This window comes from Pleurodeles waltl, chromosome 10, assembly GCF_031143425.1.
Source record: "Pleurodeles waltl isolate 20211129_DDA chromosome 10, aPleWal1.hap1.20221129, whole genome shotgun sequence".
In the NCBI taxonomy this organism is placed as follows: Eukaryota; Metazoa; Chordata; class Amphibia; order Caudata; family Salamandridae; genus Pleurodeles; species Pleurodeles waltl.
In genome coordinates, this window is record NC_090449.1 from 730,294,957 (window position 1) to 730,309,028 (window position 14,072).

Here is a 14,072-nt window from a genome sequence, read left to right on the forward strand (position 1 = left end):
ACACGTGTACATATCAGTCTAAAAAGAAGTGCTCTTCAGTGCCAGAGCTGGTGGGCCAATGCTATACTTTGTCTATTTGTTTTTCTTTCCGGTTTTAGTTTTTCTTTTTTAAGTTGTTTTTCCATGTTTAAACTAGGTCTTCTGGCTATAGTAATTCAAAGCCAGTGCTACTTTTTAATTGCAACAAAAAGTGTATTTTCTTGTGATCTACATTAAACTAAGAAGAACCTGGGGGATTGAGAGTACAAACTTAATATATGCTGGACTTGCTACCACCATAAGAAAGAATTGGTCTTATTTTCCACAGGAGCCAGACGACCTTCTCGTAAATCAAACGCCGTTGGGGTTGCAGGGTGGTGGAAGTGGATTTCTAGACCCTATCTGGCAGTGTCACCACTGGATGACAAGTTCATAATTTGAAGGCACACTGGAGCAGAAATATAGGAGAGGACATTGAGGGGCAGCTTTGGTGTAGTGTTCCGGAAACCCAGGTAAATCACCAAAATACCAGACTGAAATTAAATAAATTGTTTACATATGGTACATGTAGCCTCGCAACTGGGACACAGAATGAACACCGGTATTACAGATGCCAGCCCTAAATGTCGAGTGGCGGTGGGCACCTACATACATGTGGTAGGAGTATCCAGGAATAACAGTTCTGGAAGGCAGTGGTTGAGAAGCTATGTTCAACAGCAATGACCTTGCAAAGAATAGTCAAATGAGTTTTTTGGATCTGGCGCCAAAGAACAAAAAACTAAACCAATGTCTAAAGTAGTAGAATTAGGGCAAGTTTGGAGTCAAAATGTGCATTGTTTAATGGATTGGGGAAACGGTTCCAGCAATGGGGGCACCGAAAAGATTAAATTAGTGGAATGTGATTAAATGGAGGACATGTAGTGGGGCTTGGTGGAAATAGAGTTGGAACAAAGGATGGCAGGGAGGGAGGTACATGGAGATCAGCCTGACAAGACAAAATGTTGATTAAGCACTAAACTATAAGAGATTGCGAAGAGGGGAGGCTTGTACAATAAGAACACTATATAGGACTTATGATCTGAGATATGTTTATAGGTTTAGTGAAGTGAGCTCAAGAGGAAGAGGGAGTGGGTGGGAAACTATTTACCAACTCATTACAACCAATATAGGTTTATTTTCTTAAAACAAAAAATAAACACTAAATGATTGACACCTGCCATAAGTTCAGCTTTAAAATTGATCGACTGGTTTTCTGGGAGAACCATTAGTTTTTGTGCCTGTTATATGTAGTTGTGAGAAAAATCAATTAACTTATAAATCACAAAAGTGGTAATTCATAATGTGATCCAAGCAAAGGGATACTTTAAAATTTGAGCTATCCAGCCAGTGACATTTTATGAAACACTCCCTCAAGTTAAAAAAAAAAAAAAAAAAAAAACCAAGCTAGTCTTGACCCGCTAACCGAAATAGTCAAATAGTCTCAAAGTAAACACTTGGGGCCTCATTAAGAATCCCATTGGTAATGCGGGAATATTTCCGTCAGGATCTTGTCCAGTGTTTCAGTAGGTGAAGGGTCTAAGGCAATTAGTGCACAACACCAAGTGCAGCATGTTACTGCCCTAAATGACACAATGTGGAGTATTTCCGGAGTATTTACAGATGCACCTGGTTTCTGTAATTCCAGAAAGCATTCTGTTCATCTGTATTCTTGGCTCTTCTGTCAAGATTATCTTCAAGCCCAACTTCAACAACATCTGACCAGAAACTTTTTTTGTGACGCTTCTTCAAAAAATTGCTTCAACAGAGACATCTCAAATATCTTCCTTTCATCCTGGAATAATTTGAAATCTCTCAGCATCTTCATTAGAGTACTCAGGTTAGTGAAAGGTAGAGGTAGATATTATTTGTTTGGATCGTGGAATTTACCGGTATCCTGTCACGCCCTCAAAATTGTGCTGCAAGAACTCTTTTGGTCCTACACAGTGTTATGAGGAGATCCTGTCCAAATCTTTGTTTCTAATCAGTATCTTAAGTTGTGGAGCAATAACAACTGCTATAGGACACAGAAACAAGACCAGTGTAATGATTTTTAGTTCTAGCAAGATAAAGGTGTTGAATGTTTACTAGAGTGCATTAATTACTAAAACAGCTTGTGTATGTCATTTCCTGTAGAATATTATCACTCATGTCAAGTCCATGTAAATGAAAAAACACTCCATCTAAAATTGATGAAAACGATGAAAACACAAGTAGTTGTGTGTTCTAATTACTATTTAAAAAAATCACCACTATTCTGAATCCAGAAAATCTGAGAACCCCTTCATCTAACAGACAAGAAACCTTCTTGGCTTGTAGTCCAAGAGACTTGAGAGCCTTCACACATTTGTTTTCTGCTTCCCAAGCCCAAAGCCAACCCATCCACCACTTTGACAGGAACACCAAGCACGGTCTGGGACATGCTCTGCACTACTGACTCTGAAGCAGACTGGTGAGTTCCACTTCACAGCTTTAGCAACATTTGAATCTGCAGGCTATTCAGTTAGTCACTTCAGGATGCCAAACTGGTTCTCATGACAATTCTAGAATCACAAATTAAACAAAATATTCTAAGAACATTTAATACCACTAGCAAAAAACGTTACAGTAGTTAAAAAAAAAAAAAAGAAGAAAAAAAATGGTGGTGATACTTCACAAAAGTACCACAGAGAAGGTTATTAGATGTGCTATACAAGTATCATGGACTTATCACAGGTGTTCTTCCCTGAAACAAAATCAGGATAAACACTGGTTTAGGTGCAGAGGAAAATTGGAATGTAGGGTCAATGTATGGTTCATACCATAATTTAGGCTTACACCTATACTAAAAAGTATCACTGCAGAGACGCACGTTCCCCACCGCACCAATGTGTGTGAAGAATGCAACAGTAGCAATACTCTGCAAAAGAACTGAGTGGATACTGGGACCACACCTCGATGACTCAACATTTTCTACTGGGTAACTCATGTAGTCTGCATTTAAACAGATTTTTAGCCTCATGAGCAATCAACTTTCAGTTAAGCACCAGCTTACAACAAGCATTGGCCAAGCCAAAAAGTCTGGCATTGGACGTCAGCATTTTGGTATTTCTTTTTTTGCTCGGTCAGTTTTTGTAAAACATTGTTGTTAGGGAAGCAGCTGCTTTCTTAAAAACTAAAGAAAAACGTTGGCTAAAGGCAAAAGTGATTTCCTGATCTCAAAAAAGTACACATTACCATGGTGCACCTGGCACTGAAGGGGACTACCTTGTGTGTGGATGTGCTCCTTGTGAAAGGGCAGCATGATGTAACCCACAGTAAAGTTAGTCAGTGGTTTAGGGGGGCTAACCTTGCCCCTTTATGCACGATGGAGTGGGTGGAAAAATAATGTGAATGGCACGTTCACAGACTAAAGGACACAGTTTAGATGAAGCTATTTCCACTGGTATGGACTGGGATGCAGCCCAGCGCGATTACCAGTGGCTGAGATTAATTCAAGCATTCCAGCCATCACTTTTTTTGTATATTCTAGCTTTTCATGAACAAGTTAAGCATCAAGCAATCACAGCTAAACCTTCTCTTCCGAGAATCCTATTAAGCAAGCCTTCATGTGCTACCAAGTGAGAAAGTAGCCACTTTGGTTGGAAATCTGGAAATAAACACCATCTCTTACTTTGGGGCGATTAAAACTGAAAATGCCTTTTGCCTGCAATTACATGGGTAATTGTAGCAGAAGCAGTGATTTTAAGGTCAGACCTAAGCCTCACTAACAAAAGCAACAGAGCTGGTAAAGTTTACTATAGGATTTCCACACTACATGCAAGTGCCTAAATTTTTCTGTATCAGAACAGGATCTCAAACACACTGTTCCAGAGAACATTCAGGCCTGGGGATTGATGAAGGTCAGACACAACTGCAAGAAATGACTGTATTTAAGTGAACCTGTCTGATTATGACTGTCCACAGTTCAGTCCACTGCAAAAGCCTGCAAGACATGGGCGTGTGGGGGGAAGCTTGCAATTGGATGGTGTCCACTGCTCCTTGCCACAGACCAGAGTACAATATTTGCTATAGGTGTGAGTCTAGGGCACGTGGTTCAATGTTGTGGTAAAGCTTTTATAGCTATGAAGCATTTAACACACCAACACCACCACAGAGGTTGACCTCAATGGAGATGTGATCACTCCATGCCCCTAAAGATCCACAAGTTCCATTCTAAGACTAATAATAAACAACTTCCTCTTTCTAGAGGTTATATTAACTCCTTCTCCAACATACTCTGCTCTACCCAACAAATTTCCACACTGCAGTTGGTGAGGTAATCACTACACAAAAAGGAAACAAAAATCTAAAAGAATTATGAAAAGTGTGATGTGTCACCCATTTTAGCTATAAGAAGTGAAATCTTAGAGACATATGATCATTCCTAAATTTTAGATACCTTGTTTAATGCATAGTAAAGCTGAACAAAGCTTAGAAACCAACTTATCATTTTGGAGAGGCAAAGGAATTTTGTTTCAGGTCTCCAAATGAAGCTGTGATTTGATGTTAGGTATTTTAGTCTGGTACTGAAGCAGGTTATACGGACAATGAATGCAGCCTTGAACAGAGGTGCTTGCTAGTTTATCAAGTACCTTTTAAACGGATTTGCAGTGAAATGATAGAGATATTCCACTTTGTCTGCCAAACACTCCTTTCTTTCGAAATGCACTTAGTCAGCAGTTTAAGTACCATTAAGACTTGAAATATAAAATTATTCTCATTTAAAAGTAGAAATGTATACATCCAGGTTTATTATTCTGTTAATATTACCAAACCATGTTGAACTCTTGCCCCACGCTTTCACAATGACCTTAATGTTCCGTTCTGCAGTTAACTCATCTCAAACGCTAAACCAGATCGGAACATTCATACCATCAATGGCACAGACTATGAAACAAAGGCCCTCTTTCTTTCAGTAAAACACCATTAAGCCTCACGCCTACGTCCTGCCATGCCTCACTACATTGAAAAGCCAAGAATATTGAATTAGGGATCACTACATCACAAGCTTAATTCCTTGAAACACCAACAAATACCATTCTTCATTTACAAAGATCTCTAACAATTCCAATATCTATTTGTCCAGCTTTTACCTCTTCCTCCGATGCTCATCCCAGATCACAACATCTGTTATGCTCAATGTTCTCCTCATATTCCCATGTTACATCCTACAAATGAGCTGCGTAACATTTATATAGATATATCTCACCATGGGGTGGTGGGAGAGGGAAGTGGCTTGGAGAGAGGAAAAACAGCCAGTGAATTATTTCTTCCATATATTGGTTGAGATTTATTGATGTTTTATCATTTGGACTGGGAATTTCAAGAATTTAAGGTTCTGAACACCAATGAGATTGTTTGTTTTTACATGTAAATTTTAAACCAAACAAAAAAAAGAGATATAATTTTTGAGTATCAAGGTTTATGTTCATAATGAAACCTTGCATACGACCATGTATTGGAAGCCTACTTCAACAGCCAGCCATCTACGTGGCAATAGCTTCCCTCCACAAAGTCTACTTAAAATGATACTTTATGGAGAGTTCCTTAGAGTCAGACGGAATTGATCAGAAAAGATAGTGATAAAACAGTTTGAGGATGTGAAAAAATAGATTTGAAATGAGAGGACATCTTCAACACTATATTAAAATGGGTATGGCAAGAGCACAAAAAATAAGTAGAGAGCAAACCTTGATAAAGAAAGGACAAAATAACATCAAGAATCAAGAGGATCAAGAAATGAAAATGATATACAACAATGAACATAACGAGATCGAGGATTTTGAAAAAACATTGGAATCTGCTACAAAAGGTTTCGGATATTGGACCTTTGATAGGACCAGGACCAAAATTACCTATAGAAAGGCACCATCCATCAAAGATCAACTTGTGAAAATTCAAACATGGTTGAATAAAGAAAGTGTGGGGTTTAAGTGTTTGAAATGCAAGACATGCCAAATTAGTGAAAAACAGAAAGGAAGTAAAAAAGATACCACAGGACACACATTTAAGATCAACCAAAAAACAACATGTGAAACAATTTGTGTAGTATATGCATTAAAATGTGGATGTGGCATAACATATGTAGGAAGTACAACTGGTAAGCTGAAAAAAAGAATATTGGAAAATATCAGAGCAGTGAACAATGAAGTTTTGAGGTATGCAATGGTGAAACATCCAAATCAATGTCATGAAATAAAACTGGCAGACAATGCAGTACTTTGGAGTAGCTCATGTCCCCCATAATGAGAGAGGAGGCAATAGAACTTACGTCGTTTGGAATCTAGATATCTAATAAAGTTAAGGACTAAGATCCCGCTTAGCTTGAATGCCAATGAACGTTTTGTACACTTCTAAAGAAAATACATAGGAAAAAGAGCAAAGAAAGTAAAAATCAATCCAAAAAAAAAACCAACAAAAAAAAACTTTAATGATAAAACCATCTCAAAATATATGTGAATTGATAAATAAGAAAACTATGGATTTTATATATTGCTGCCTATGTAGAATATCATGAAAAATTACAGATTTTAACTATACACTAATATGTTTGGGAGCGACTTTGCTTCTTATTCCCACAATTATTTACAACCATTGCTGGAAAAAGATTAACTAGAAAGAAAAATTATTTTTAGGTAAAGTGATTCAGAGATACCGCATTTAATTGCTTTTCTCATAGCAAACGCTAGGATATAAAGTGTGAATCATAAAACAGGAAATTATGGATATAAAGATATGGTATCTCAAATATCAGTTAGCTGTCCCAAAATCACTTTACCTTCAAACAGGAAAATGAATAATGTGATTGGTAATAGCAGCAAATAAAACAGGTATATAGATTCATGACGCAAATTTATATTTTATAGGAGAAACTGGACAGGCTAAGTATTAAAAATGTCACAAGTGTTAAAAATGTTTAAAAATCGCAACAAAAACATTGAAAAACAACATGTCCCAGAATGCTGTAGTAACACACAGAGGACTATATAAAATGTGGGAAAAAAAAAAAAAAGAGACAATGGCTATCTGTGATCTGTCGGTCGAAATGTGTTAGGAGCACACACTTATTTCAAATAGAGAAGCTGATTAATGGACTTCCTGGAGTGCGATGTGTACCTTTTGTTGAAAGATTTATGGGAGTTTGGATGTTAACTCCCACATCAGCACCGGCAGAAAGAGGGCGCAGACTGATACGCAGCCATTTGGTGCTAAATATAAATAAATTATAACACGGGGACAACATACGAAAATGTACTCCCTTCCATCACCATATGTTACTCTGGTTGCTACCAGTTCATACCATAACACTATCAGCATATCAGTCGGGACAGACCACTCTCTACACTCCCTTTAGAGTGCTCAAACAAATCTACTAAAAAAAAATCTAGCCCTGACCAATGAACAGGCCATTTACCAATGACCCACCTCACTTTTGTTGGTACGATCCTCTAAAGACTGGCAGCCTTACATCTGGATGCCCACACTGACCACCATCATCTCCTCTAGCCATGCAAATCAAGCTTCCATCCACTGCAGCACAAAACCTCTACAACTTAAGTTGTCCATGAAGCCCTAAAAATCACTGGTAAAGATGATCCGGGCCTCCACATCCTCCTTGACCTCTCAGTCATCAACATAGGCCATCAGATCTTACTCCTCCAAATTGGCCATTAACCAAACTTGTCTAAGCTCGTTTGTCATTTCTGGTGAACAGAGTATGTCCAGTTGGGACATCTTCAAATGCCTCAAATATTGATCATAAGGAGGACACTCCAAGGCCACCTTTGTGTATCGATCATCTGTAGTCATTAAATGGACTTTAGAAGGAACTTCACAAGGTCACCTAAGCAAGGCACTGTCGTACACCTTAACGCAGGTGACAAAGCTATATATTAAGGTGTCGCTGCAGCCTGCACATCAATAACTGAAGTCCGTTTATTAGCTTAAAGAACCCTATCAAAACATTCTCACAAGTTTGGTCCACTCCAGCTCTAAACTGTACACTGTATCAACATTATGTCTCTTGCAGGTTTTCTCCACATAGAGTACACACCAATATCAAACACCCAGCCAGGTATATTGATTGCTAGATTTTAGTTACAGAGCACATGAAAAAAAAAGATCATGTGGCAGTCAACTTACTCTCCAGTGTTGCATCACACCTTTTCCATCAAGTATGCATTCCGATGCACAGTGCAAGTACTCCACCTCACACAACGAAAAAGTATCTTTTCACCAGCCTTCAGCAAAATGACCATCACAGCATAAATAGCGGACAATATTTCTGCAGCAAGTCATCTCTGGCCAATGCAAATCAAATGAAGTTACTACCAACCTGGGAAAATCCTCCTCTCCTCCAGATAATTCCCTCCCTCTACCACACAAACCTCCTCCATGAGTCAGCTTCTTTTGTTATCATATAGGTTTCTAACTTTATCAAAATTGGTTCCCCAGAGGTTAAGCAAACACCCATCTATTCATCTGTAACCAGAGCGTCTCAAAGTGTGCTGTGGTCAAATAGGAGTATTCTTCTGCTCCTCCGAGTTAGGCTCAACATCAATAGCTACCCTAAAGCTAAACCAAGAAAATAAATATGTAAACGTGTGTAAAAATGAAAAACAAAAACTGTTATCGTTCCATAAAGGTCTTCTAGGCTCTAGTACATTTAAACTATACGCTTTTTAATGTTGCTTTTATGCTACTCATGGCACCAACACGAATATGAAGCTTCTCTGCCATCTTTACTAAATTAAACGTATCATAACTGTCACGCACTACAAGAAATTGAAGGAAAAAAAAAAAAACGCGACAGTAAGCATTTGGCAACAAATTACTCGAGAGTGAAACAAGATTGGTTATAAACAGTAATATTAGAACCTTCCAAACATTTAGATTTAATTAAAATTACTGTACTGAATTTGCATTCTTGGAGACAATTAGGACTTTGCCTTTGTCATGATAGTTTTTTTTTTGTAAAGGCTTTAGTGCGAAATCGTGTTAGAGTCACAGGTAAAAATGTAGGTTTACATATACACACACACACAAGGGCACAAAATCCAACTGCTTAAAACAGAACAAGCACTGGAAAAGGAAAAACAGTCTGGTTTTAATGTGGTATTGCAGTTTGCAGCTATCAGCACATTAAAATATAGCCTATTGGCTTTTGCAGTGTTCGTTGTACAATGCTTTTTAAACTAATTGCTGTAAAAGGCAATTCGTTTAGTTATAATACGTATCAAAGCAAAATACTTTGCGGTACGTACCATCATCTTCCCAGCAACTTTTGCCACTGCTTTCTCTTTCACTGCTTTCCTGTAATACTGTATGGTCTGTTGGCAAGTCATCTTCTGGCACATCACAGTCTGTAACACTTTCATCTTCTACAATGTGCAATTTGTCTTCGTCATCGGAATCCGAATTGGTTTCTAGCACGTTATTGTAATTGGTAACTATGACAAGACAAAAAAAGGCAAAATGGCAATCAGGTTAAGTCATAGTGCCAATAACACTGTAGCATAAATTAGGCGTCACTACAACACGAGCTTAATTACCTACTTGAAGCTGCGGTTTAGCAAACGCTAATTGCAAATAATGTTGTTTTTCTTAGACTGATAATTATATGATGAGCGTGATCGCTCGTGCGCACGCTTTCGACAGATTCACATGAAACAGAACGTAAGCGCATTGGAAAGCATAATAGCAGCATTGATTGGTTCCTTAAAAGATTAGTATTACTTGCAAATGCTTTTATTGTGAGCTGTGAATATGTGTCTTCTTTAACAGAGGAACCTTTGAAGCACTGTTCCACTGCACGGAGGCCTTACTGAATAGTTTTTGCATAACAAAAAGCCAAAAAATATTCAATATGTTTGGGGGCAATTTTCATGACACCTCAGTTCAGTGACCTATAGAGTCAACTGTCCTTGCCACACCCTTAACAACCTCTTTCTTAGTCATGGCACAAATTAGCACATATCAAGAAACGTCGAAACTTCTTTTGGCAGATCGTTTTTACTTCATACTGCATTGTGTAGATGATCAAATACCTCAAACCGTACAAAATATTTACATTTCAAGTCACCAAGGAGTTTTCTTTTTGTTTTGACAATACTAAGGCATAGGCCCGAGAAAGGGGTGCTTGTACGTGGTAATGAATGCCTCAAGTGATTTACAGCGGAAGGAGTGATTTAGTGCATAATTGCCAATAGAAGTCCTGATTCTGAGAGATGAAATGGCAATAACTAGATACACAATGCAAAAAAAGGTCTGAGGCCTTTCAATACTGTGATGGTGGAATAATGAGCAGATATTGATTGGCAAACAGTGCCAGATTTTGACAGTTATAAGAAATAACTGTCTCCGCCCTCAACCCTTTCTAATCTTTGGAACAATTAAAGTAAAGGAAATAGAGCTAGGAAGACAGGAAGGATGACAGAACAAAGAAACCAGGGACCAGAATTAGGCAGTAATTTGCAGCAGATAAAAACATTTAAATACAGCTCTTGTCAATAGGCAGCCTGTGCAGGCGGTGTGCAGGGTTGAAAAGATTCACCCAAAGAACCATGTAGAAGGATAGATTCAATCAAAATGTATTCCAGGATGCAAGAAGCACTGTAGACCGCATCCAGCAGTAAAACTGTTAACACCCATCACAGTTTCAACAATCAAGAATAAATATTCCATCTGGAACTTACCACTAAGAGGAAAGCAAAGATGAGTTGAGGGAAACATACCATGAGGGGAAGTGCTAATATCAACAATAGAAATATGCATACATAACCACACTCTTCCCTCCTATAACCAAACAGGGGAAAGAAAAAGGAGGAGGAGCACGAAAAAGAAAAAGAAAAAAAAAAACCAAACATCATACAATTGAGAATGTTGATTCACAACTACAATTGCAAAAAATTCTAAATGCACCATTTATCCATTTTTTGCAGCTCCACGAAATACTTTAATCCCCTTGAACATTTCACTAAGGATTGAGACACCATGAACGTTCTCTGGCAATTTGATCTTAACACGAACACGAACACGCACACACGAACACGAACACGCACACGAACACGCACACGAACACGCACACGAACACGCACACGAACACACACGAACACACACGAACACACACGAACACACACGAACACACACGAACACACACGAACACACACGAACACACACACACACGAACACACACACACACGAACACACACACACACGCGAACACACACACACACGCGAACACACACACACGCGAACACACACACACACACACACACACACGAACACACACACACACACACACACACGCGAACACACACACACACACACACACACACACACACTATGGTTTCACAGCTTTGCAAAAATCAGTTCTCCTTTCTGTCCATAGCATGTCCTTATTTCTTCAGAGCACACATTTCTTCTGCATATTTCCACCAGGGGGGGTGGGGGGGTGGGGGGGGGGGGAGCTCCTAACCGTGTGATGTTTAGGTTTTCTAAATGTCACAAATGGATTTGCACCTGCAGTGGAATATGGCGTTAGCCTGTATTCCAAAGCTCTTCTTAACTGCCTGAATCCAGTCATTACCAGACTCGGCAATCAATAGTTTATTTGAGAATCCAGTTAAATCTCTCTACCACTCCGTTTGTTTCGGGATGATAGCGGTATTAGTCACAAGAAGTGTGCTATCAAACAAACATTTCAATTTCTCTAGATGTGAACTGCAATCCATTGTATGCGATGACAGTCTTGGGATTGCCCTCCCTACCAAAAATGTGAGTAAAGAATTTGATGACTGCCAGAGTATCAGTCTAGTTGATAAACCCGATCTCTAGCCATCTGGATAATATGCCCATGGACACCAACAATTACTTGCTGGATGGACCAATGTTGATGGTCCAACAATGTTAATCCCTATCTCCTCCCAGACTTCCGCTGCTTCTTCCCTACAAACTATGGGAGCGGTCCTCACTTTCATACTCATCTGATACTCTGCACTCCCTCACTACTGGCTCCACCGCGCTATCCATTCCTGGCCACGAGTAAACACACCTAAGTCTTTCCTTAGTTTTGCTTACACCCTGATGCCCCTCATGGTTAACGCATACCCACACACACACACACACACACACACACACACACACACACACACACACACACACACACACACACACCAATGTTACACTGCAAACTTTGGCCTCGTCATCCTTCCACTAGGTGCAATCTTCCTCTTTCTTCCTCTCTGAATCAACTGTCAATCTAGACAAACAGTCCGTTACTTTGTTGCTGGATCCCGGTAAATAAGAGACTTGACATTCAAAATCTTGAAGTGCTACCAACCACCTACAGATACGAGATGACATACAGTCTAGTCCCTTCCTATCAAACACTTCTTTAAATTGTTTGTGATCAAAGAATTTGACTCCCCACACAAATTGACAACATTTCTGTACTGCCCGCACACAGCTAGTGCTTCTTTTTCAACTGTGGAAAAACGTTGCTCCACCCCACCTCCCCTTTAATGAACATGAGGAAAATGCTATGTTAGCTCCCTCACGTTCCTGCCATTGCTTCAATACTGTGCCAAGTCCCTTCTCACTGGAATGCGTTCCAATCACATGTCAACTCAGGAATAAAACTTTTCAAAGATCGTGCTGAAGACAAAATGACTTTCATATTGTCAAATTGTATTTGATATGCCTCTGACCACAGAAATTTCTCCTCCTTTCTAAGACTACTTCTTATGGCCGATGTGCCACTGGCAAAATTTAGGATAAACCCTGAACAGTATTCACACATACCAAGAAACTATTACACTTTATTTAAAAAAAAAAAAAAAATTTAAGGTGAAGGCAAATCCAAACTAGTCCTGATTAATTCCTACTTAGGCCTCACTCCATTTCCAGATATTATGTGACAGATACAAGATGTGACTGACAATTTACACTTACTGATTTTGTGGGTCATTCCTTTTTGTTCAACAAACATTCCTGATCTTTTGCATGTGATCTTGTATGATGGGAACATACAACTTGACACACCCCACTTCAGTAAAAACTGTGGGAAATTCTCATGTAGAGTTTCAAACGACTCAAGCTAGGGTCAAGAAAGATACCCAGACATTTTTTATATGGCCAGCTTAGAATAGTGTCACATTTCACTGAAACATATATCTTTCCATGTACCTTGTTCCTTCGGAACATTAAATCAGCTTCAAAACAACCCCTTAGGTCTATGGGTTTACCACCATAGCTGTACGGTGTGACATCAGGATCTTGCAAAGCTATCTTACCATCAAAACTTTTAGCATAACCCCCAGAGACTAAAGAAAGCTGTGCCCCTGCATCCATCATAATGGAAACCTCAAAGCCATTAAGATTAAACCATGTCTGAAGGATGCTCACAATTCTCTTTTTGTAACACATTAGACATTATTAACCACTTGTAATACAAAACCTATATCTTCTGCCCTTATTTCATATATCTTCGCCTTGGCAGCCACTGACCTACAGCATTTGGCATAAAGCCCCTTCCTGACACAAAGTCTACATGTTACTTTTACTGCTGGACAACCTCTGCTATTTGCCAAATTATTTGGATTACCACATCGAACACATGTATTCTTACTCTTGAAGAAATGTTGTTGGTTTTTGTGTGTAGACACAGCTTGAATGGGGATAGATTCATTCTTGGACTTGAGTAAATGTTGAACACTGTACAGAGTGTTTAATTTGTTTAGCAGTGGCTATGACCTCAGATAGGTTAGGATAATTCTTTGGCAACACAAAAGGATGACAGCCGATGCGCTGAATCTTTTCAAACACTCACCCTCAGTCAGAGATCTGGGTTACATCAGTTTTTCTTTTGCTCGCCATGCCACCCTAGTTTGGACAAAGCAATAAGCAAAACAGTCTTGACCCTGCTCCCCAGGGGAACCGTCCAGCCCGAACTGCCAGGTCTTCCTTGGACTGGAAACAAACAACCTGGAACCAGTTTTGGGGTATCACCCCTCATCAGCCAGGCTAGCTTCAATCCA

At 39.2% G+C, this 14,072-nt stretch overlaps 1 protein-coding gene across 4 annotated transcripts in view; it reads right to left on the bottom strand.

Moving 5' to 3' along the window:
• The window catches only part of ZEB1 (zinc finger E-box binding homeobox 1), a 351,889-nt gene that overhangs the window by 211,291 nt on the left and 126,526 nt on the right, over window positions 1-14,072 (bottom strand). For all 4 annotated transcript variants that reach the window (XM_069211259.1, XM_069211260.1, XM_069211262.1 and 1 more), the window contains exon 2: window positions 9,300-9,485. In XM_069211259.1, the coding sequence (XP_069067360.1) occupies window positions 9,300-9,485 (186 nt within the window). The remainder of the gene's footprint in view (window positions 1-9,299; window positions 9,486-14,072) is intronic.